Source organism: Pan troglodytes, chromosome 2 (assembly GCF_028858775.2).
Source record: "Pan troglodytes isolate AG18354 chromosome 2, NHGRI_mPanTro3-v2.0_pri, whole genome shotgun sequence".
In the NCBI taxonomy this organism is placed as follows: Eukaryota; Metazoa; Chordata; class Mammalia; order Primates; family Hominidae; genus Pan; species Pan troglodytes.
The window spans coordinates 60191986-60218323 of NC_086015.1; the positions used below are offsets into that span (position 1 = coordinate 60191986).

Consider the following 26338-nt stretch of genomic DNA (forward strand, 5'->3'; position numbering starts at 1 on the left):
TGAGAAGATAGAGAAATTTCCCAAGAAAAAAAAGTAAGCTGAAGGATAATTCTAATATTGTAAATGCACACTGCACATCAAAACACACAGTCCTTTACAAGTTTGAACAAGTTATCACACCAGGCTGTTAAAAAAAGACTTCAGAGCAAGACTGAAAATGCAGGGGGAGAAACAGGGCATATGTTGGCTGTAATGTACATATTTGGAGCCCTATTTGGAGCCACGATAACACATGCATGTAAAAAGGATGAGTTTTGCCTTTCAGCACACAGTACAGCTCTGCACCTTTCCAAAAATATCACATAAGCCACTCCATCTCTCATGAGCTGCCTCTACCCATTCTAGGATGCAAACCTCAATGCACAATTTCCAAAGTAAATGTTGAAAGAAAAAACGTTTGAACCTATGGGCTATCTTTAGAAAAGGCAGAAAGAAGGAGTAAAGAGTGCAAGAGCTTTGAGGAGAAACTTATGTTCAAATCTCAGCTGCCAATCTGACTAGCTGCAGGACCATGGGCAGGTTGCTTATCCTCTCTAACCCGTAGCTTTCTCATCTGTGAATTGGGGATAACTCTGCCTATTCACAGGTTTATTGCACATCAAGTGCTGTAGCCCTTATGTGTGGTAGTGATGTTGCTGTCATTGGGTATTACTGGGGGTGCAGGTGACATCGTTGTTGTTAGTGCTGTTATTGTTTTTAATAGCCACAAAAGGAGCAGGGGCATATTCTTAAGGCCTAAAAGCCATCATCATAATTGCTTTACTAGAAAAACTGGGATTGGCACAAATTTCATATGAACACAGCATCCTGGGAGAAGATGAATGAAATAAACCTAGGTAGGCCCTACAGTCAAAGAAGTGGCAGCTACTTCATAGTGTCTCTGACCAGATTCCAGGACTCAGACAAGTTCATAATGGGTATTGGGTTGTGCTGAGTAGTCTAGGTTTGCCTTTGAACTCTCTCCCCTTTCCAGTTATATGAAACTTGGTAAAGTTGCGAAGTAGTAGTTCTTGACTTCACAGTGTTCCAGTACATCCCTTTCATATTTTGTGGAACTAAACAGGCTAAATTTGACCAAATACCAAGACACCTTTTAAGTGAAACTTAACCCAGTTGCAGGTCAGCTCCATGCAGAACAACAGTTATCTGCCTGGGCACAAAGACAAAGTGAAGTCTTATTTTTATAACAAAAAATTAACCTCTGCATTAAAGTTGCACCTGAATGCAAAATCATATACTTTCACCAAGAGTACCACTTATACTTCAGCAACTTAGTGGAGCTCAGTCTTGCTTTGCTTACTACTTATTTCCAATTAAAAAAAAAGCCTGGTGGGGACAAATGTCACTCAAGAGGAACAACTGAAGGCACACAACTGCCCTCGCTGACCATGGGACTGGAAAGCTAAATACCCACAATCCTCACTTCAATTACCACAGAAATACTGCTTTTAACTTCACATTATGCCTCTGGCTTCTTAATCCACTTTAGTTAACAAGTTCACCAAATCACCAAACTTTTATTAAAACCCTTACTAAAAACCTTTTACTAGTTAACAAGTTCACCAAACTTTTACTAAAACCCTTATGTCACTCATATATGTCTTCTTTGATAAATTCTGCTGAAAACCTGATAGTTTCTGCTATACTAGCAAAATGGTTGTTTTTCCCAAAGAATATCATTTAATGTTTTAAGCAAATGAACTCTAGAAAACTCTATGTATTTTCTTTTCAGCTTCAGCTGCTAAGTTTGGAGTGAAGCTTTATGTGTCATCTCAGTAATTATTATTACTCTAAGGGTTGTGGTTTTACATTTTTTAAAAAACACAACATTCTCCCTGCCCTTCCATTTGTGATAGTTGGAGTTGCTGTAGCCATTTGCTCACAGGCAGGGAGAGGTTGCCTGAAAATAGAGCTCACATGAAGGAAGACAAGATAAGGGATGGAATGAGAGAAAATGGGATCTGCTAATATCTTTTGAGCCTCTGGATCAAGCTGTGCCTGAAGCAATACCCCTGTTTTTTTCCAGTAAATTTTTTTCCAATAAATTTCCTTTTGACTTTAGCCACTTTGAAATAGATTTTCCTTCACTTAAAAGTTCTAGCTAACAATGAAAAAGGGGGTTGAGATTATTTGACAAGAACTGCCATTACTGTCATTCATTTTCTTAAAAAAAAAAAAAAAAAAAACAAATGGCTTTATGAATGACCCAAGAAAGTAAAACTTTTGGACATCATGTTTATGTCATGTCAAATTTATAATAAAAATAAGTTACACATTCTTTCAAAGAAATTAGCATTAAAGAAAGAAAAAAGAGAAAACAAGCCTTTCAACTGTCATTCTTATTGACAGTTATCCACAAGAGCAGAAAAGAGAAGCTTAGCAAAGAATCTTTAGACACAAAAGCAAGAGAAAGAGGAGCACTGCAATATCTACAAGAAACTAATTTTCCAAGAAACACACACAGTGTTCTAAGTGCAAACTTGGAACATACCTGCCAGACCAAATCAGGATCAAAATTAAAACTTGAAGCTTCCTGCAAGAAGATAAATCACAAATAACTTTATTCACTTTGCTTCCTTTCATTTTTCATTAGGTAACTTCAGCCCCCAGGCTCAACTGGCTGCAGTGGATGTAATGTCTGCAAAAGAACTGCCCCCAGTTTGATGCAGGCAGATGATATTTCCCAAGGTTCACCCCAGAAAAACATATTTTCACAACTCCAAAGTCCAGAGGGGGTACACAAAAATCTAGAACCAGACTGTGGATCTAAATAGTGCTTGAATTTAGGCAAGATTTCACAGACTTTCACAACAAATGTCTTTTGCGAGTTTATGCAAAGTGTGCATATGGGGACAATGGGTGTTGAAGCTCACCCTTAGTTCCTCTAAAAAGCAAGAAACAAATAGGGATAATCTCTGAGTCCAATTTAGTCTAAGAAATCGCTTCTTTTTTTTTTTTTTTTTTTTTTTTTTTGAGATAGTGTCTCACTATGTCACCCAGGCTGGAGTGCAGTGGCGAGATCTTGGCTCACTGCAACCTCCACGCCCAGGGTTCAAGTGATTCTCCTGCCTCTGCCTCCTGAGTAGCTGGGATTACAGCTGCCCGCCACCACACCTGGCTAATTTTTTTTTTTTTTTTTTTTGTCTGAGACGGAGTCTCGCTCTGTCCTCCAGGCTAGAGTGTGGTGGCACGATCTTGGCTCACTGCAAGCTCCGCCTCCTGGGTTCACCCCATTGTCCTGCCTCAGCCTCCCGAGTAGCTGGGACTACAGGCGCGTGCCACCACGCCCAGCTAATTTTTTGTATTTTTTAGTAGAGACGGGGTTTCACCGTGTTAGTCAGGATGGTCTCATCTCCTGACCTCATGATCCGCCTGCCTCGGCCTCCCAAAGGGCTGGGATTACAGGCTTGAGCCAATGCACCTGGCCAAGAAATCTCTTCTTAATTTTAAATTCTATCAAGGCACTAGATGACACTGATGTTTACCCAGGGCTAAAATACAACAGGGTCTCAAGTTCCACTCACTAGGCTTAAGGGTCAGTTCGATTTGGTAGTCAACTCTAAAGCCTGTACAATATGAGCTTCCAATATTCCCACCAATTTCACAGGGGTGTAATGTACAAAATCAGATGAGATCACAGCCTCCAGCCTGAGCTATACACATGGCTGGGATGACCCTCCACCAGCTGCCTCCCTAACTCAATTTAGGTATGTTGAGGATAGATGTTAATGGGACCCAGACTTCTCTGTTGACAAGACAGAAGGCAGTGCTTTTGTAAGTTAATAGGCATCCAAAAAGACAACAGAAAAACTTGAGGATCCGTTTCCGTTTCCTGAAAATTATTTGCTCTTCATTTGTCCTAAAAATACAAATTCCTCATGCCTACAAATTAGCAACACTGGCATCCATGAAAGGAGAACTCTAGGCTCAATTTAGTGATAATAGGTGGATATGAATTTGCCCTAGAATTCAAGTTTCTCTGCCTTCCCATGTAGATGACCTAAGTGAGTTTTTTATTTATAATTTTTTTATAATAAAACATAATGCTAAAAACAACAAACTAGGATCAAACAGATTTTTCTACTTTAAAAAGTCACAAAAAAAGGTACCAATTGTCTTTGTATGGAGACATTTACCAGGAAACTACCCACCACATTAGAAGAGATGTTTCTCCTGTTTTTTCCAAAGGCCTTGGAAACTCGCTCTTTTTTTTTTTTTTTTTCTTAAATGATAATTTGGAAATAGATTGTATATACATTCTCTTCTCCATTACTATTTGTGCTGACTGGGAAGGTGGGTGTGGAGGTGGGTGGAAGGGGGACTGAGTCACCCTTTGCAAAAAAAAAACAAGTCTTTTGTCCTTTTGTCTTTTCATTTTTCCTCTTTTTTTTTTTTAAAGCCTTAACCAAGTATCAGGTTTGATTCCAATGTGAAGTGAGGATAAACTCTGAATTATGAACCACTGGCCTACCATTCCCCAGTGTAGAATGTTCAGTTTCTTTTCAAAATGTTTAAATTATATAAGTTTAAAACAACTGATGAGCCAGGGTTAATAATTATTGTTTAATCCTATTGGCATTTGGTCCCTTCAAAGATATTTTTCAAACCCATATGCTACACATACATTATGAGTGCCTTGACTCATGTAACCTCATTTGGGGGACACATAGTTTTAAAGCAAATGACCTATATTATTTTCACAAAAATCCACTTGGATTAAGAAATTGTCATTGAATAAGAAAAACAATCCCTACTCAGATTGCACATGCCAAGAATTCAAGAGCTCGTATTAGTTTCTTTTCCCTCAAAATTTGGGAATTTGGGGGCAGATAATTCAAAATCACATGCTGCAAGAAGGATTGAGAAGATGCATTATCCTATCAGCAAGCTTTAGAATTCTCTTGCAGGCCCATGGTGACCAGCAAACTCCCTGAGTTTTAAACTTGAGCGTGGAATTTTCAGATTGCAAACATCTTGATTATAAACTTATTGTTTCTTAATGGAACACATTAAATCAAGAAGTATTTATTATTGAGATAAATACTTTACTATTTGCATCCTTCTGGCAAAAACTGTAAATAAAAAGATTTTAAATTTCTAGATACTAGCAAAGAAATGGAGTTTCATTTAGACCAGTTTCTTAATCATAGATCGTGGCTTGGTCATGCTCATTTACTTCATGATTCCTTAAACGCCCTAAATCCTCTCAGAAGGATTTTTCTATTCCTTTAAATAGTGTATCTCTATGCCTGCACAGCTAAATAGGATACTTTGCAAGTACTTAGTAAAGTGTTATTACTTCCAGACTTGGTTAGGAGAAAATACTGGGGTCACAAGAAAGTATCATTTTTTGAAAAGTAAATTTTGCTGATAGCATTATTTTAATTATTAACAATACCACTGCATGTAAAATAACTTCCCTTTGCCAACTCTTAATTTCTCAAAGGTGCTTTTTATTGTGATGTGAATAGGAGGAAAAGAATTATTGTAGTTTAAAAATTTTACTTTTAAAACACACACAAAACCTCCCTAGGATTAGACATGCTTTGAAAAGGAACCCAGCTCCTTTCAGCCAATGGATTCTCGAGCCCTTTATTCTTTTGCCCAGAAAAGGCATCCTAATTAAAGGACCAATACATCAAATGTGCCCAGGAAGGTTAAAAAAATCCAAAAGTAAAGCATCCAGCAAGGTGCCTAGAGAAAAACACAAGGTTCATTTCATGTTTATATTAGGCACCACCAAGTTAGAACGAACTCCCAAGGCATAACTGTTTCTGACAAAAGTGCACAGTTCCTACCTTCATTTCGATGACAGTCTGGAGAGCCTTCGTCTTGGCTGGCTCCGGCTGAAGTTGGCTTCTTCGGTGCAATTCCTGGGGAGGAACACGATAGAAATAAGCCTGACGGTTCATCCTTCCGTTACACCACAACCTTTACACAGGTACTACACAGCCTGCTGGGTCCTGGTTCCCCTTGCACAGACATAAACAAGCCACAGGTGTCTCTTCCCCCACACTCTTTAGCATCCCTCCTGCCTGGAGCCTGCGTTCCGGTGAAAAGCTCCTGGCACATGCGCTATTTCTGAAACTTCCATCAATAATTAATGTCAACTGTGACAAAGCCAGCAAGTAATCATAGTCCAAATACTGTTCAACACTGGGGCTGATGCCCAGCCATCAAATCATAATTTACTAAATTACATTACTCTGTGCTCCCAATACAAACACAGCAAGGAAACAGAGGAAAGAAAATGACTAACGTGGTTGCAAATCCGCTGCACGCATGGCATTTTGCTACCGAGGCAGGTTTGAAATGAGCAGTTTAAAACCATTTCAGTACAACTGTGTCACTTTTGAGAGTGATCTGATGAAACCCTGTGAATCTCTTGCTTCCGAATTTACAGTTTCAGTCCTTGTTTAAAATCACATCTGTGGGTGATATATTTATGTATCATGATGCCAAGAAATTAAAACTGGCATTAGTATCAACAGTGTTAGAGGGGAGAAAAAAATTGTTAAAGCCAGATGTGGACCCAAAAACCCCTGGAACGATGATGAACATTTCTTTAGGTAAAAAGCAAACAACATAATTACAACTTTTATCTTGAAGGTCACTTTTTACATGCTTCTCCTCAAAAGAACAGTTCTGTTGAGACTTTGAAAAGTTGTCTTAGCAGAAGAGAAGAGATAAGGACAATGTGTGTTCAGATCACACTTGGATTTTCTTAACTATCAACAGTTTTAGGAGAGTGAGCAATGGCAGGAGTAATCAAAAGTGCTCACACATACCCATGCTGGTGATTCAGGTCACCTATGGAATAATTCTATCAATACTTACTTCTGCTTCCACAAAAATCAATTTAGAGTCAACATGGGGTAGTTCTAGACTTTCAGAACCACTGGATCACAAACATTTACTTTTTTTAAAAAAGGAGTTAAAAAAGAGGATCAATATCATTTCTAGCTTTCTGCAAGTAAAGGCATTTAAAATTAACTCTACCTCCACCATTATCATCTACTATCACTGTCACTTCAAAAAGATAGGACATGGGATCAGGTGTGGTGGCTCACACCTGTATTACCAACACTTTGGGAGGCCGAGATGGGTGGATCATGAGGTCAGAAGATTGAGACCATCCTGGCCAACATGGTGAAACCCTGTCTCTACTAAAAATACAAAAATTAGCTGGGCATAGTGGCGTGTGCCTGTAATCCCAGCTACTTGGGAGGCTGAGGCAGGAGAATCCCTTGAACCAGGGAAACAGAGATTGCAGTGATCACACCACTGCACCCCAGCCTGGTGATGGAACGAGACTCTGTCTAAAAAAAAAAAAAAGATAGGACATGTTAATGTAAAAGCTGTCAGAACACTCAAGACACACAATAAAAGATAGTCCTATCCAGGATAAGATAAGCAGGCAATCTTTTGCCCACATCCTATTATGCTGTTCTTATTATATTTGCCAGTGGCCCAAGAAATCTTACAGGTGGACCATAGGGCACATGTCCAAGGACCAGTGTGGGGGAGTTAATGCTACAGCTCTGGACCAGGAATCTGAAAAGAATATTTTCTTCTCCAACTCATCACTGGCACAAATCAGCAACCCTGTACAAAGCTCTTTCTCAACCTCCAATTTGAGAACTATACTTCCTAACTATTCAAAATGCTCTCACATCAGTCAGGATATTTTTTCCCCTAACATATCCCTGGGAAGGGATGAAGTCAACCATTACCAAACATTTATGAATACAGAAACAGAAAGAGATCCTGTGTCCCTCTAGAGGCACTGGACTGCAATCATCTGGCAACACTACCATTTTTGGACTCTCTGGAAATGGCAGAGATTTTCTGAAGGAAGGACCCTAAAGGCAGCTGTCCTTTATTGAGCATGTGTGATGTCCTTAGCGCTGCTTGTCTCATTCAAGCCTCAGCACTACCAAATGAAGAAGATGTTATGTGTGGTGAGTACAGTGGGCTGCTGGAAATTAAAAAACCTGCACCCCCATGGCCAATATCAAGTTACCCAAGTGGCATCCCTGAATGCAGAATTGGGAAGGGAGACACAATAGCACCCCCATTGTATCGTATTTTCTACCACACAGACACAATAAATGTAACAACCTCAAGATCTTAGATAATAGTAAAGTGTAATAAGAAATTAGGAAATTATGAGTTTTTAATATAATTTATTTAACTGTGAGTTTGTACATTTAATTTGTAACATTAGTTATTAGAACAAGTTTCCAATCAATTTGGAGTCAATGTGATGGTTTTTTTCCAGCTTTCATGGGTCACTACAATCCAGTGCCAACACAGCATTGGGTGGATCCCATGAGATTTCAAATTCCACAAAGAAAAAATCTACTTGGTCCTCAACATTACTTCCAAGATTGCTGGAGTTCACTGTACCAATAAAAACTCATGGACAAGAAAACAGAAAGTAAGTCACTTGTCAGAGTTTCTCTTAGTAATGTTAGAAGAAATTCATTTCATAGATCACCCATTCTGATACCAGGTGGCATCAAAATCATCTTATTAAAAGCCAGGAATGCAATTCATAATAATTTCATACCATAACCAATCCTAGTTCCAGAATAAAAATTATAACTTGAGGAGAGAGGTTAAGCTTGTATAAAACAAGGAAAAATAATGAAGAAGCAACCAAGCAACACAGTGAAAATAAAAACCATAGGTAAAGGCAGGTGCTGTTGTAATTTCTGCCAAATACGAAAACATTGTCAAGGGTAAACATGCAATAAAAAAGCTAAACTTGTAGCAACAGTTATGCAATAATGGAAACAGAGTTCTCTTTGCTATAATTATACAAATTATATTATAATACAAACCAGCTAAAAATCCTGATTGGGCCCTTACCCTCTGTGTCACTCCTTTAAAAATAAAATAAAATCTCCAATTACCCAAGAATTGTAATTTTCTTAATTACAATATTTTTCAATCCTGACTTCATAGATTCTGAGGCTCATCTTGATTCCTAAGGTGTCAGGTAAATGAAAATTGTAATCTATATCCAGACAACATGAACTGTCTGAAAATCCCATCTCAAACACTTCACCTATCTTTGAGATTTGGGATTATTACAATACGCACTCTGTGGTAGAGGACCAGTTGCCCAAGGAAGGTTTGTGCTCCTCTTCCATACTATAGAGTTGTTGCTAGGAGGCCCCACAACCACTACTTAGGTGGGGCCATGGGACTTATTTCTGTCTAGTGGAATGTGGTTAGAAATGAGCAACGCGATCAACTTTCATAAAAACTTCCTAACTAGTCCTCAACTCTCCCTCTTTTTCTATCTACTAGCTAGAAGTGAAGGACTTCAATATCCAAGAAGATGGTGTAGCCTCAAGATAGAAAAAGCCCACACTTCTGAAACATCATTTGAAAGGCTGCTGAAGACCTACATCACATGGTGATATGAAATAAAAATAAACTTCTATTAAGTTAAGCCTATGAGCTTTCAGGCTTTATCTACAGAGATCTCAGCTCTCTCTGCTTTAAGAACTGCAATGGCTACAAGGCAAATTAATACCTTATTAGTCCTGTATTGTTTGTTGCTTTTGAATCACCAAAGTGATTTTAACGTGTGATTGCTTGCCAAATTTTCTAAACAGACAGTAGGATGAATTGGTTGCTGGAGGCTCCAACTGCCCCTAACCATCTGAGCGATGCACCCATTATGCACTAATCCTAAACAACTAATGAATTTCCCCAGGAGCATTTGATGTCCTCTCATATAGGTATGAATGAGTATAAGATTTAACTTACTGTGATAGTTTTCACATGACAGTGTTATTAAATCATGAAGTGCAATGGTACTTAAACTTTTCTGCGTCACAGATCTCTGTAAAAATCAAACAGGAGGAGTGGATTCTTTCTGGAAATTGACACAAAAGCACATGCAAGCAAAATGGTGTGCACCATGTCAGCTGGTTCACAGAGCCTGGATCAGCACCCCAGAAGTTTACCTTTGAGCCAGACTTTGGGCTGATAACCACTTATTGAGAGGAAAGAGCACTGTACTAGAAGCCAAAAGTCAGGAGCCTGCAGTCCCAGCCTGAGACTTTGGGTATGCTGCTTCCCCTCTCTGATCAGCAGAATCAGGAGCTTTATGAATTGGTTTCTAATGCTCTTCCAGCTCTGAAATTATCCAGATTTTTAATAAACAGCTGACACTGAAATGAGGACCTCCAGCTGGTATTTCTAGTCCCACCTATTCTCACTTTTAAAAACAACAGAAAAAAATAAGGGAAGAAAATTGGTGGCATCACAAAATTTAACATCTCACTGTGACATCAAACCCCACATTATATATTTTCCTGTAATTTCATGACAAGGTTGGCTTTAGCTAGTGCAAAACTGCTAGCTCCTTCAGCTGATCAACATAAAAGTACATGAAGAGCCTAGAATTTTGAGCATGAAATCTCAAGTGGTTCATCAGAATGATACTTCTTGGCGTTAATGAGAGTCTAGAGTCTAGTGGGTTAATCTGGATGGACACTAGCTTCCGAGATGAACCTGTCAGAATAATGTTCACACACACCACATACTTTCTTCAACAGACCAAATAATAATAACAACAAGTAAAAACTTAACTTTCATTCCAAAGGCAATTATTACATTTATCTGGCCTTTTCCCATTATTGTTCTGTAAATCTATTACTGTATAACAAACCACCCCAAACTTAATGGCATCAGACCACCACCATTGTATTATGTTCATGAATTCTAGGTCAGTTTCTTGCACAAGAGCAAGAAAACTACATGGCCTTTTATTACCTAACCTTGAAAGTCCTATAGCACCACTTCTGTCATGCTCTTTTGAAGCAGTCACAAGCCTGCTTCCTAAAGGAAGGAGTGCCAAAGAATTTGAAGCCATGTTTTTAAATTGCCACTATTATGGACCAACACCAATTGGAGGAATCAATAGGAAAGGAACACTAAAATCTCAAACATCAACTCATGTCAGTCTTAAAACATGGGAGGTTCAGATATTCAAATAATAATTTGATACAGGGGATACAAGAAATACAGCAGTGAACCAAACAGACCAATATCCCAGCCTTCATAGTTCTTTGTTTGTTTTTTAATTCCAGATTCCAGTGGAGGAAAAGGCACGATAATTTTAAAAGGAGACTAAACCACATCGTTATAAATGTTATAAAGGAAAATAAATCAGAGAAGTAGAATGGGAAATACTAGGGAGGCACGGATCAATTACAACTTCCAATAGGATAGTCAGAGAAAGCATCATGAAAAGGTGACGCTTAAGCAAAGATCTAAAGCACGGGTGTCCAATCTTTTGGCTTTCCTAAGCCACACTGAAAGAAGAAGAATTGTCTTGGGCCACACATAAAATACACTAACACTAATGAAAGTTGATGAGCTAAAAAAAAAAAAAGTCACAAAAAAACTCATAATGTTTTAAGAAAATTTATGAATTTGTGTTGGGCTGCATTCAAAGCCGTCATGGTGGCATGCAGCCCATAGACCACTGACTGGACAAGCTTCATCTAAAGGAAACGAGGGAACAAGCTGTGTAGATATTCCAGGCAGAGAGAACAGTGAAGGCTAAGTGTGTGGCTGAAGTTGCATGAGGGATGGGGTAAGTAGAAAGCCAAAGAAGTGCAGGGGTGGGTGGGAATGAGAGGATGAGCTCCACATTTGGAGTTTGTCGTGAGGACATTGATTTTACTCTGAGAAAAATGGGAAGACATTGGAAGGTCTGAGCAAAGGCAAACCATGACCTGAGGCACTTTCTTAAAGGATTACTCCCAATGTTGTATTGCAGCATGGTTTCGGGGTGGTGGTGATAAGGACAGACCCATCAGAGCTAGTTAGAGGTAACTGGAATAACTTTTGCAAGACATGATAGAACCTTGGACCATGGTAGCAGAGTGGAGGCAAGGAGAAAAAGTTGAGTTTAGATATGTTTTGAACATGAGGTGGACTTGGCTTCCTGATAGATTGCCTGAGGACTAAAGAGAGAAGCAAAAGATGGCTCCAAGCCTCTTAGCCTGAACAACAGGAAGAATGGAAGTGGACCACCAAGACAGGGAAGATTGGGAAGGAAAGGTGGGAGTTATGGGAACTAAGAGTTTTGGTTTTGTATGCGTTAAGTTTGTAATGATATTAGACATTGAAGTGAAGGTGCTGAGTAGGTGATTAAATAGATGAGTCTAGATTTGAGGGGAGAAGTAAGAACTACAATGACAACTTTGGGATCAGTGAATAGACAGTATTTAAAACCTAGATGAATCAACCAGGGACTGAGCATAGAAAGAAGAGAGATCAGAGTATTGAGGACAGGGGTACTCCAAGAGTGAGGGGTCAGGAAGTCAGGAGCAAGCAGCAAAGGAGCCTGAGAAGGACAGCTAGTGAAATAGGAAGAGAATGAGGAGCATGGCCTCCTGGAGATCAAGTGAAGCAGCTGTGTCCATAATGAGAGCATGGCCATCATATCAATTGCTACTGAGAGATCAATAGGATGAAGCTAGAGAATTGACCACTGGACTTAGTCAAGGTCATTAGTGACCTCATCTAGAGCAGTTTGGGGGATGGCAGGAGTGAAAGTCTAACTAGCATGTGCTGTGGAAGAACAGGAGGAGAGAAAACCCTCAGGTTACTATATTTGCACAGTGGGCTATTTAACCAATCATTCATTTTGTCAAAACTCTGCTTTAAATTTGTACACCCAAGTTCATAGCTGCATTATCCCAATAACAAAAAGGTAGAAGCAACCCAAATGTCCATAGATGAATGAATGATAAACAAAATGCCATGTAAACATACAATGGAATATTATTCAGCCATAAAAGGATGGAAATTTTAATGCCTGCTACAACATGGATAGACCTCAAGGACATTATGTTAAGTGAAATAAGCCAGACAAATACTGCATGATCTCACTTATGATAGGTATCTAGAGTAGACAAACTTATCGAAATAGAAAGTGAAATGGTGCTTGCCAGGGTGGTGATAGGCAGAAATGAGGAGTTGTGTAATGGGTACAGAGTTTCAGTTTTGCAAGATGAAAAAGTCCTAGAGATTGGTTGTACAACAATGTAAATATGCTTAACACTATTGAACTGTACATTTAAAAGTGGTTAAGACAGTAAATTTTATATCATGTGTATTTTACCACAATTAAAAGTTTTTCTAAAACAGAAACAGAAATTGTTGAAGACCCACAACCGTTCCCATCTCTATCCTTTCGGAGAGTAACCATCATCTTGAAGTTGGTGTCTATCTTTTTCATGCATGTTTTTGTGCTTTCATTATGTATGTATGTCCTCATAAATAACATAAAGCTAACAATACAGTACGCTATTTTTTAACTTACAGAAATACCAGCTGTCTATTGCACAAAGCTTTTTTGCATTTTGGGTTTTACCCAACAATATTTATGTTTTCAAACTTTATCAATGATATTAAGTAATTCTATAAGTAAGTGTTTCCTACTCTTTTTTCCATTACAAACAGTGTTTCAATAAACCTCTCAGTACATGGAGGCGTGGAGAATCAAGTGTGTTTTAGGTATCTTAAATGCACAATAATTCTCTTCTTTCTAAAACATACTGTTATTTCTGTTTGGAATAATACTCCACCCTTTTATTCCCTTTTCTCTACAGAGGTTATCAAACTACAGCCCACAGACCAAATCCAGCCCACCATCTCTTCTGGTAAATAAAGTTTTATTGGAACGCTGCTATGCGCATTGATTTCCACATTATTTATGGCTGCTTTCATGCTGCAATGGCAGAACTGAGTGGTTGTGACAGAGAACATATGGCCCTGCAAAGCTGAAAATAGTTACGATCTGGCCCTTTATAGAAAAGTTTGTCAACCCTTGGTCTAGGATATCTTCAAAACTCATACTAGCCAATCTCAGGAAAAAGAGTTACTCCTCAGGTGGTAGTTTAAAACATGTCCACAAATTCTTCAACATTCTCTTTATAAAGTGAAGCCTAAATGTCTTCTCCTTCACTGTAGACTGGACTCAGTAACTCACTTCTAACAAATAGAATAAGGTGGAAGTGACATGTTTGACTTCTGAGGCCTAGGTTTAAAAGAAATTATGGCTTCTTTCTTGCTCATATTCTTGGATCACTTGTTTTGGTAGATGGCAGCTGCCACATCATGAGGATATCAAGACATCCTATGGTGAGGCCTGTGTGACAGGAAACTGAGGCCTCCTGCCAAAAGCCCTGCGAATCAGCCATCAAAAAAGTGGATCATCCAGTCCCATTCAAGCCTTCAGATGACTGCAGCCCTGTCCAACAGCCTGATTGCAACCTCATAAGGGGCACTGGGCCAGAACTACCCAGCTAAGCAACTCCCAAATTCCTGACCTACAGAGTCTGTGAGATAATAAAGGTTTGTTGTTTTAAGCCATTAAATTTGGGGTAATGTGTTATGCAGCCATATATTGCAAATATATCACAGGAAGGTCAACAGCTGACCCTCTAGACTAGTCTAACATTCCATACACTCATGTACACTCTCATAGCATTGTGTACTTTTCCTCCATGTCACTGAACATGGCCACAATTTTACACTAATTTATAAAATTAATTAATCCATGTCTGTGTATATCATGGAGTGGTAAACTCCATGAGAACAGTGACTCTATGCCCATTACTTGCTCAGTAATTAACACAGTGCCTGCCAACAGTAGGAGCTCAACAAACACTGATGGCTTGATTAAATGAAACCGTACAAATGACACTGTATGTATAAGCCTGGAAGTCCTACAGTACTTTCGACCAAAAGGAGTCTGCTGTGAAGGATGATAATAACTAACAGTTACTTACACATTGCTATGCGCTAAGCACTCTTTTAAGTATTTAATAAATATTAATGTGTTCAATCCCCAAAATAACCTCCCTAAGCAGGTATTATCACCATTTTATTATCACCATTTTTCACTTGAAGAAACAGAAACAGAGAAGTTATTAACTTACTCAAGAAAACCTTACTGAACCGTACTGCAGAAATTTATCCCAGGCAGTCTGACTCCAGAGCCACTGCTCCTAATTGCCTCCCTACACTGCCCCCGTTTCACCACTTGGCTTTGAGTTGATATTTGAAGTTGACACCTCCATTGGCTTCTTTCATTATAGGCACTTCCCTATTTCTCCTTTGATTCAGTCTCATTTCCCATTCTTTTCTTCAGTATTTGAAAATGAAAGAATTTTATCATAACAGCAGTTGTCTGAGACCAATGTCCATATTAGATATTAAAACTTAAAAGGCAAACATGGTTGGCACACAGAAGAAGTGGGGCAAAAAAAAACCACAATTACTTTCAAATTTTAATAACCTTCTCAATCTTTGACCAATCAAGCGTTTATAAATAATAACCTAAAATATTTACATAATAGAATTAATAAGCCTAAATTAATAGACAGTTACACTGAACTTTGGATCCAATAACCTCCATTTCAAGACTCAATGGAATATTTAAAGATTGACCCCATACCAGGCCACCAAGGAAAACCTCAGATGGATTCCAAAAGGCAAAAGTTAATATACAGGCTACATTCTTTGTCCATACACAATAAAGCAAGAAGTTAAAAATAAAAGTTGAAAATAAAACCTCACTATTTGGAAAATAAAGCTCATAAAATCTTTAAATTTATCCTCTAGAGTGAGATCCTGTCCTCTCCACTTACTAGGTGCATGACCTTGGGCAAGTTACTGGATTTTCTCTAATACTCAGTTTCCTCATGGATGTCACAGCTATTTCATCGCGTAGAGAAGTTGGGATAAATATATGGACTGACACACAGTATACAATCATCATTGAAATGTATCCTTATGACTGTTTTTGCTCTTTAATGATTATTAGTGTTCCCGACAGCACATTAAAGAAGGCAGTCTGGCAGAATGCCTTCCCTGCCTCTTTGTTCTGTGCTCTGACATTGGCTAGCATTAATACACTGTCACTGGGTCTAATTGAATAATTTTCATTTAGCAAAAATCCACTATTAGCCAGGTAGGACACACAGAGAATCCCTGCCTTCACGGAGCTTATGTTCTAGTGCATGCATTCTCAATGAGGGTGACGTCATGCCTAGAGGATTTGGGGAACAGCAAGTTTCCCAGGGTTGTTGGAGTGGAAAGAATGCTGAGGAGAATGCTGAGAGATGAGATCCAAGAGGTAAGGGCTGCAGAGGGGGCAGAATGTATTAGCCCATATATAAAGATATATATAAAAATATCTTTATATTCTTATAAAGATATTTGTCATACACAGAAGGCTTCAAATTCTAGAGAGACAGGGAAACAGTTTCCATGGAAATAGATAAATACAGTAGGAAGTTATTAGTAAATTATTTTTCAGCTGTCACAAGTAAATGGACATTTGGGAGCCTAAAACTATGCTATCTGAATCTCGTGCATGTACATTTTTCTTTAATTTGTCTTAATGGATAATGTGCTCCTTTTGCTGAATCTGCATTAAAGACTTTTTCACAGATTCATCTTGGTCCTTTAGATGTTATGGTCCTGGAAACCATAGAAATTAATAGAATGAAATTCTATTAATATTTGGCCAGTTGTGTTATGTTAGCAATGTCATAGGGAGAAACAATAAAATTTAGTTATGTAGTTCAATAATTATTGGACACCTAAGACATGTTAAGCAATGCAGAGACAGCAAAGATAAATGAAACACCATCCCAGGTCTCAAGGAACTTGACTGTCTAATGGAAAAGGGAATATATTTCCTGGAATATAAGACCACAAATGTTAATTTCAACAATAATAACAGCAGCTATAACTTACACAATGATTATCATATGTAAAGCCCCATGCTTCCCATCTAGTGCCTGATTTGCTCTGCACAGCATTCCACCACATAGGACTTTCCGCCCCATGGAAAAGGTGCAGCCACTCAGACTGAGAGAGTTAGGTAACGTACCCAAGATTGCGAGGGTGGTAAGACCTGAGAGTACAAGCACGGTCAGTCTGAGGTCTAAACTCGCTCTTTTAATTACTAACATAACACTTGGTTTATATTGCTATCTGCAGTTGCTTCATCCTCTGCAAACATCTAGTATTTTAACAGGGATCTAAATCTGACTCTTGGTTTGTTTCTCAGTTCCCTGATAGAACCCCACTCATTTTGAATGACATGCTATGAGAGAGAATGCAAAATAAGCATCCAGGCCTGATGAGGGAAGAACGGCTTTGGAAAACCTCATGGAAGAGTACATGTGGGTGATTAATCTTCAACCAGCTTTGCACTACTCTGTTGGACTCCATTTCTGAGCTAAAATACACCTCCCTGAACCTTATATGCACTGGCCTTTGTCCCTCTCATTTGGGGACATAAAGAACAAATTGGGCCAATCTCCCACTGTGACAGCTTTCTAGTCCAAAGTTTTTCTTACTAAAGAATCATTATTCTATTTCTTACATGACAGAGTGCCCTGGTCACTCACCTCAGCCTATGCATCTCATCTCATCTGATCTCAGAAGCTAAGCAATATTGGGCCTGGTTAGTATTGGGGTGAGAGAGCAGCTGGAAAAACTGGGTGCTGTAGGCTTTGAGTGCAGAGGCAAGAACCACGGAGTATTATTCCCATACTTTAAAACCTCATGGATTTCCCAGCTGGATTTTAAAACTGCAATGGACCAGTGGCTCCATCTTACCTTCCTTGTTACCTATTTGAACATTATATTCATCTGTAACTGTTATCCTATGCCTCTACCACCATTATCTATTGAGAGCAGATAACTTGTTTCTCTCATTTTGCAAGCCCACTAAAAGAGGGAAATTGTGTCCCCAGGAGTGGTATTTAATGGATTATACCCAGAGCCTCATCCATACATAAGCGATTTAGACAATGGGACTTTTGAACTGATGAGATTTAGATGAGATTTTGGACTGAGTTGATGCTGCAATGGGATGAGAGCTTTGAAGGTCTGGGATGAGGTGAATGTATTTATTACTTTGGAGGAATGTGAATCTTTGGGAGTCAGAGGGTGAAATGTAGTGGGCAGAATAAAAAAGAAGTCCACTTTCTATTTCTAAAACTTACTAATATGTTACATTATATGGCAAAAGAGGCTTTGTATTTGTAATTAAGATTACAGACATTAAAATAGGGAGATTATCCTGGATAATCTGGGTGAGTGCAATCTAATCACATGTGCCTTTTAAAAGCTGAGAACTTTCTCTGGCTGGAGGCAGAGAGAGATGCGGCAGATGAGGATGTCAGAGAGATCCTCAGTGTGAGAAGGATTTGATGTGTCATTGCTGATTCTGAGATGTAGGGGCCACATCATGTGCAAGGACCATAGGAAGCCTCTAAGGGCTCAGGGTGGCCCTCAGCTGATGACCAACAAGGAAATCAGGACCTTGGACCTACAAATGCAAGGAAGTGGCTTTGGCCAACCACCTAAATGATTTGAAAGCATATGCATCTCAAGAACCTTAAAAAAAAAAAAAAAAAAAGAGCACAGCCCTGATGATACTTAATTTTGACCTTGTAGAACTTGAAGCAAAAAATCTAGTTGAGTTGTGCTATACCAGGATACTTCTGACCTGTGAGCTAATAAATCTGTGTTGTTTAAGCTGCTAAACCTGTGGTAATTTGTCATGGCTGCAATAGAAAACTAATATTGAATGGCTAATCTCTCCTTTGCACTCCTCTGTTGGAGAGTTTTTTTTCTGCATTGAGGGGAAATAAATTCCCGTGAAGCTTCCATACACTGGCCTTTGTTCTACTCATTCAAGGGCATAAAGAACAAATCAGGTTCATCTCCGATGATAACAGTATCCAAGTCCAATGTCTTTCTTACTACAGGGTCCTTTTGTTGTTGTTGGTTTTGTTTGTTTGTTTTGTTTTGTTTTGTTTTTGAGACAGAGTTTCGCTCTTGTTGCCCAGGCTGGAGTGCAATGGTGTGATCTCAGCCCACTGCAACCTCTGCCCTCTGCCTCCTGGGTTCAGGTGATTCTCCTGCCTCAGCCTCCTGAGTAGCTGGGATTACAGGTGCCTGCCACCATGCCTGGCTAATTTTTGTATTTTTAATAGAGACAGGGTTTCACCATGTTGGCGAGACTGGTCATGAACTCTTGACCTCAGATGATCTGCCCACCTTGGCCTCCCAAAGTGCTGGGATTACAGGCATGAGCCACCGCACCCGGCCAGTCCTACTGTTTCTTATATGGCACGATATCAGGTGCTATCAGCAACCCCTGGGTCACTTACCCTGGTCTACTTCTATATGTCAGGTTGAATTCCTGAGAAGCAGAGCCTGAGACAGGGACTTTCATGCAAGTGGTTTATTAAGAGAGGGCTCTTCAGGAAAGCTTTAAAGGAGGGAAAGATGCCATATAGAGAAGACAGGGAAGTTAAGCAAGGGTGTTGTATAGGAAATCTAACCTGAGCCTGGACTTGCAGGGAGCTCTAGAGAGTAAGCTATGCTGCAGTCTGTTCCCCTTGAGGCAAGGGGGCTGGGCTTCTGTACCCTCGCTCCAGTCAGCCTCTGCCTGTGGGCTCCCCCAGCACTTCTGGACAGGAAAAAGTTTGGCAATTCTAGTCATGAAAGGCACACTTCCAGGAAAGGTCACAGATATGAGCTGTTGGCAACAGCACTCACAGCCACTGGAGGATGGATGCATCTGCCCAGCAAAAGGGTTGCTAGGGGTCTGAATTGGGCAAAATGAGCATCTGTTACAATCTATGATTCAGAGGTTGTACACAGAACTCCAGGTTTTATCTGAACCAGCATGGAGTAAATAGGGTAGGACTCCATTATTTTTGTTTTAGGTAAGTGGCTTTAAAACTTATTTCAGCAGTATAAGCCTTCAAGCTTGTTTTGTCCCCAGATGAGATGCGCGCACATACACGCACCCACACACTAAAATTAATTAAGCATCTACTATTTGTTAGACACTGTTATAGGTCCTGCAGACAGGAAGGAATTAAGACAGAATGGCTGCTACCACCATGAGGCTTACTGTCTGTTAAAGACAGCAGTCAGAAATACGTAAATCAACAAGTTAAAAATTGTAAACGTATACAGGTAATAAGTGCTTTACAAACAACAGCAATAAGAAGATGCTGAGATAGAGAATGATGGGGGAGGGAATTATAGGATCCATATGAGGTCTGCCTCCCAAACATGTAGTATAAATGTCAACTTGCTAGCCCTAAAGTGCAGTACCAATTAAGACATTGTATCTTCCCCTGTTATCATCCCACTCTAACTTTAAGCTGGCAGTCAGGCAAGGTCCCCCAAAGGAGATGACACTCAAACCAAGACCTGAAGGATGAGCAGGAACCAGCACGCAAACACCTGTGGGGAACGTGGTCCAGGCAGAGGGAACAGGAAGAGGAAAGAAGTGGATTTGCTCTGATTAATAGGGTGACAGGGGGAGGAAAGGGCCTGTCATCCATCCACTAAGTCCACTGCAAGGATCCCTGAGGTGTCTTCTTGAAACTCTAAGGCTCCTCTGAACACAACTTGAGGGCCACCCTTCTGGGCATCATATTTCGAGTCCCAGATTCTAAAACTGGATTGAAGAAAGCCTCTGGCTCTCCATCCAGTTGCCCTCAGGAGCCACCCAAACATCATTCCACATTCCTGGATCTTTACACATCTTCCCTCACACCCCTTTCTCTCTCGAGTACTTGGAGAAGGCGTGGGAGAGGGAGGGTCTGGCTGCTTCACAGCTCCAGCCAGAGGGCCCATTTTAGAGATGCCAGCAAGGAATGGCATATGAATCAACAGCGTGTTCCCTGCACACCCCCACAGTCCAGATGGCTGCAGATCGCAGGAGCAGAGGGCGGCTCCTACGCAGACAACTTCCCTGGCTGCAGACACGTGCCACACTTCAGACCATGAGAGAACACAGTGGTGGTGGTGGTGGTGGTGGCAGCGGTGGTGGTGGTGACATTTTTACAGAAAAGAGCATGGTCTTTCTTTTGCTGCAGATTTTCATTTCAAACACTTGTCTGTAATGAAGCCTTGTAGTATAAAATGCTGAGGGCTCACAGAATTGGAAAGCACCATGGGAACGAGCTGGTCCAGCTTCTCTCTCCCAGCCTGAATCTTTTCACATCCTTGATGGCGGTCACTGGGCTGAAGCCTGAAAGATTTCAGATTGGGGCAGTCATGCCTCCATGACGCAGCTCTGATAGTTGGAAAGTTCTCTCCTTATAAATGTTAAGCCAAAATCTGCTCTGTCCGACTCTCCCCTCTTTGGTCTAGTTCCTCATTACACAAAATTTAATAACATCTTACTGGCCACTCATCAAGGTCTTGCCATGCACCAAGCATTGCGCTAACAACTTGCCATGAAATATTTCATTTAACCCACACCCCAAACTTAGGAGGTAAGCACCAATCTTATCCCCAGTTTTCAGGAGGAAACCAGAGTCTTGAAGAGGTTAACGGAGCAGCCTAAGACCAGACCACTGGAAAGCAAAACTGAGGTTTGGGCCCACATCTGTCATTCTCCAAAGATCAGTCAAGCTTTTGACAGCTACACAGCATAACCTCCAAAGAATGAATCTATTTCTTTCTTCATAAGACGGTTCTCCAAGTATGGGAAGCCAGACCACTGCTCTCTTCTAAGGACTTTTCTTCTTTACGTGAGATACCTCCAGGTCATTCAACTGTTCTTGATGGAATGCAAGAGCTCAGATAAGAACCATCCTGGTGACTCTTCTGTGGAAAAGCTGCGGCTTCTACTTGTCCTAAAATGTGGTGTCAAGAACTGGCCATTCCACACACAGCCTGACAACAGCAGAATCTGTTGAGTCCATCCTTCTGGGTCTACTCAGGCCGCTGAAAATCTGGTCAGAATTTGAACAGCTGTGAATGATGCTGTTCTGCATCAAACTAAGATGTTCCTGAATCAGAAATGGTGTGTCCATGCATGTGTGGGACAAGGTAAGGGGTTCTGTATCAAGGGGCTCACAATGAACAAGTCCGGGCCAATCCCCCTAGAGAATTGCCTTCTGTGAGGGTTGTTCTTGGCATCCCCCACAGAACTTTCCAACATTTGGCTTGCAGGCACCACACATGGAGCCTTTTAAGCCATTATCCATGCATGGAATTGCAGCTTTAGGGTATCAGATGGTGAACACAACCCGCTGGCACTCTCTGCAAGCCAACCCTCCACCTGCTCAAAAACCTCACCATCTAATCTCTGCAGCCAGGTCCAAGCAACTCTGGAATATTTTATGGCATTTGCTCTTATTATTTTATTAAAATTAGAGGAAAACTGAAGCAAAGGGACTGACATAAGTGACAACACATGAAAGCCCAAGGACTGAGACAGGTGGCATTAGTGAGTTTTATAGTGTTCAAAATGGTTCATCTTTAGCATGAATATGATGCCTTAGCCAGGCCTCAAGTATGAGGCTAAGCAACAAAATTGTTAAGGCTGCCAGAAGGGGATCCCTAAAGGCTGTATCTAAAAAATGAAATGGAATTAGGGATGGCAGAATTTTTTTCACATCTCTGGTAACAGTGGTCCCTTCCTCCTATAAAACATGTAAGTATAATTACTGACTTTTGAACATTTTATTTGCAAACTTCTTCTTGCTCTGCCACCAACAAGCTGTGAAACCTTGGGCAGGGTGCTAGCCCTTTCTGTGGCTCACAGCCTCATCTATAAATGGGGATGACAGCTGCAACCACCTCATTGAGTTGTGAGAATGAAGTGGTTACCAGGTGTAAAGCCAGCCAGCAGTGGTGCCAGGAGAGTATCTGGAACATAGTTCAATAAGTGTTAGCTATCTGTCTATTCATTTAAGAGAGGGTCTCACTCTGTTGCCCAGGCTAGAGTACAGTGGTGCGATCACAGCTCACTGCAGCCTCAACCTCCCTGAGCTCAAGCGATCCCCCCACCTCAGCCTCCCAAGTAAGCTGGGACCATAGGTGCATGCCATCGTGCCCTGCTAACTTTTTAAAATTTTTTTGTAGAGATGAGGTCTTGCTTAGTTGACCAGGCTGGTCTCAAATTCCTGGGTTCAAGTGATCCTCCCACCTCAGTGTCCCAAGAGGCTGGGACCACAGGTGCATGCCACCACACCCAGATAATTTTTTTTATTTTTGTAGAGATGGGGTCTCATCTTGTTGCCTAGGCTGTTCTCAAGCTCCTGGGTTCAAGAGATCCTCCCACCTCGGCCTCCCAAAGTGCTGAGATTACAGATATGAGTGACTGCACCCAGCCAAGTGTTAGCTATTTAACATTTATGTAATAGTATGACCCAAGTGAAAAGATAACATCCTCATAACAGCCTGGAGTACAGAGGGCACCAAGATAAGTCAATGCAGGAAGAGCAGGGTGCTAGAAAAAGGGTGTGTATCCTGACAGGGAGCCAGGAATAGTCACAAAGAGAGGTTGCTCCAAGATGCCAGGTGGTCTCTTTAGCAAAATGTAACAGAGAGGCAACCTGAGCAGAAGGGCACAGGTGGAGTTACAGGCACAGGCAGAGCTGGCCAAGGGGAGGCCCTGGAAGAGACCTTGCTAGGCAGGCTGGTAGCCAGAGGTAGGTAGGTAGGCAGGCAGTGGGAGGGAAACCCAGGGGAGAACTGTGGTTTTCAAGGGGTCCAGGGAAAACATGCCAGGCCTCAGTGTTGGAGCAAGAGGTATAGAGTCCTGAGCCACGTACTACCCCTGGAGGAGGCACACTGCAAACTCTGAGTCTCTGACCTAGCTCCCCAGCATGCAGCATACCCTCTGGCACACGGCTGAAATAACAGCACCTAATATCCATCACCAAGTGTCCTCTCTATGCCTGAGCCAGTTTAGGTCTTCTTCATGGTCTCTCTCACACAACCTTCACTCACAACTCCATGAGATCCCGCAATCAACCTCATTTTACAGAGGAGGGGAGTAAGGTCCAGAGAGGTGAAGTGACTTGCCTAAGTGCTCAGATGAAGGATAGATGAACAGATGGGCAGGTAGATGAAATAAGGTTGCAGTGCTGTCGCAAACCCAAGACAGAAAACCGTTTCCTAGAAAGATGTTGCACATCACCTTCCAATCTCATCCCCAGCCAGTTAACTACCCTTATGTTCCCCTGACTGCAGTCACACTCACCCACATACACTCCCCCACCCCAGACACCAGGTTCACACTTACTCAGGAGGTCCCTTCTATTACATTCCCTTCAGTCATGAACTCGGATGAACTCAAATCTCATCTGCTGCACAGGCCACACACACACACACCTGTGCACAAATGTGTCAATTCTTTCCTCCCATCCTGTACTTTGCTTTTATTTGCATTAGAACACTGATAACTATAGTCAATATTTCAGGTATTAATAGTGTCCATGTAGCAGGTACATGTTAAGTATACATGTTCTATGTCCTTTAATCTTCACAGTTGTCCCCATTTTATAGGCAAGAAAATTGAGAAAACTAAGCGACTGGCCTAAAATAACACAATTCAGATTCAATCTCCAGCCTTTCCTCTTAGCCATTATTACCTATATCTCTCCAACATTCTTCATGCATGAATATAGTTACGTCTCCCACAGGATCTCTGGGAGGATTGGGCAGAATGTGGCACTCTGCTCTCTAACATGACTCCACAGTGTCTCACCCAAGGTTGACACTCCCCATTGTTTGCTAAATTTACTTAACTTCTTTAAGTTCCATCCATGTTTAAAATGAGGTTAATAGTTGTAACAGGGCCTAGCACATAGTAAGCATGAGATAAATGTCTATTAAATAACTAAAATAACTCCTGGAAAATAATGTACATAATCTCATTTATATTCTATCCATTTATTTCTACTCGATAGTGTTCCAGAAGAAGTTTAAAGCAAGCCTTACATCAATCCTCTGTGGGGCATATTATTATCCCCACTTAACAGCTGAGAAACTGAGGGTCAGAGAATTCATGAAATTTTACTTAAGTCACAGGGTTGGTGAGCAGCTGATGTGATTTAAACCCAGGCCTCCCTGAACACAGAGACCATGCTTTTCTATTACAAGAGACTCAGGCTGGGACCCAGGCAGGAGTGGGAATCACCATAAGATGGACTTGATGCTGTGTCACCTGTACCAGGTGAATTGTCTTCAATGAGAGGGGCAATGGGGTCTTGGAATGGAGCTAAGCCTGAAGAAGGTGACCCATTGGCCTCAGTCATGGCCCAATGGGGAACTGAAGATCTTTAGATAGTGGGATCCCAGCAGATCTTAACCAAGTCCACAGGAAACACACTCATTTGACAATGGGTGTCAGTTTTCCATAAGGTCTCCCACTAAGTAGTACCACTAAGGCCAGCAATCATCCCAATGAAAAGGGTCCCAAAGGCAGAGGAATTATTTGAGCTGCATTGTCCATAAACTACCTACCCCATTTTGACTCCCCTTTGTGTATAACTGTTTAATCAATTTACAAAACAGGTATATGGTAGATTGGCAGCCTATATTAATGATGTTGGGAAAGAAAATTCATGAATACAGGGAAATGTTCACAATAGGTTAAATGAAAAGAGTAGTTTAGAAAACAGTGTGTACTCCTTGTTTTAATAAGAAAATATAAACCGTGTGAAAAAGTGACTGAAAGAATATATATCAAAATGTGTGCTGGCTCACGCCTGTACTCCCAGCACTTTGGGAGTCCGAGGCAGGAGGATCACTCAGGAGTTCGAGATCAGCCTGGCCAACATGGCAAAACCCCATCTCTACTGAAAATACAAAAATTAGCAGGGAGTGGTGGCACATGCATGTAATCCCAGCTATTCAGGAGACTGAGGCAAGAGAATCGCTTGAATCTAGAGGCAGAGGTTGCAGTGAGCCAAGATCATGCCACCACACTCAAGCCTGGGTGACAGAGCGAGACTCTGTCTAAAAAAAAAAAAAAAATCAAAATGTTACCAGAAATTAGTTGTAGGCAAGATCATGAGTAATTTTCAAGTTTCTTTTTTGTAAATTTGTACTTTCTAAATTGCCTAAAATGAGCACACATTAATTGCATAAGAATTTATGCATAGTTTTTTTAACTTCCAATGCATGAGCTCATTTTCATCATGACAAGAAACTGATGAGACCAGTACTATTATTATCCCCGTTTTGCAACAGAGAAACCTGAGGCCCAGAGAGGTTAAATCACTTGCCCAAAGTCTTAGAACCTTGTGATTGGTTTGAATCCGAAAGCCAAATTCCACAGCCCAAATGCTGGATCTCATAGGGACAGCATGAGTAAAAGCATGGCAATAAAATAGCCAGGTTAAGGACATTTCTATGTTTATGGTCCTATTTGGTCTTTATAACTTTTCTGGTGAGTTAGACAGGGCTACCAATAAACTGGGACTCAGGGAGGTTAATTAGTTTGGGAAGA

General features: G+C 40.7%; 1 protein-coding gene across 16 annotated transcripts in view; it reads right to left on the reverse strand.

Moving 5' to 3' along the window:
* ERC2 (ELKS/RAB6-interacting/CAST family member 2) overlaps positions 1 to 26338 on the reverse strand; it is a 965515-nt gene that overhangs the window by 657059 nt on the left and 282118 nt on the right. For all 16 annotated transcript variants that reach the window (XR_008546979.2, XR_010155615.1, XR_008546980.1 and 13 more), the window contains one exon: positions 5799 to 5873. Coding sequence is in view for 11 of the 16 variants with exons in the window: in XM_016941331.3 (XP_016796820.1) it covers positions 5799 to 5873 (75 nt within the window). In the remaining 5 variants the exon portion in view is untranslated. The remainder of the gene's footprint in view (positions 1 to 5798; positions 5874 to 26338) is intronic.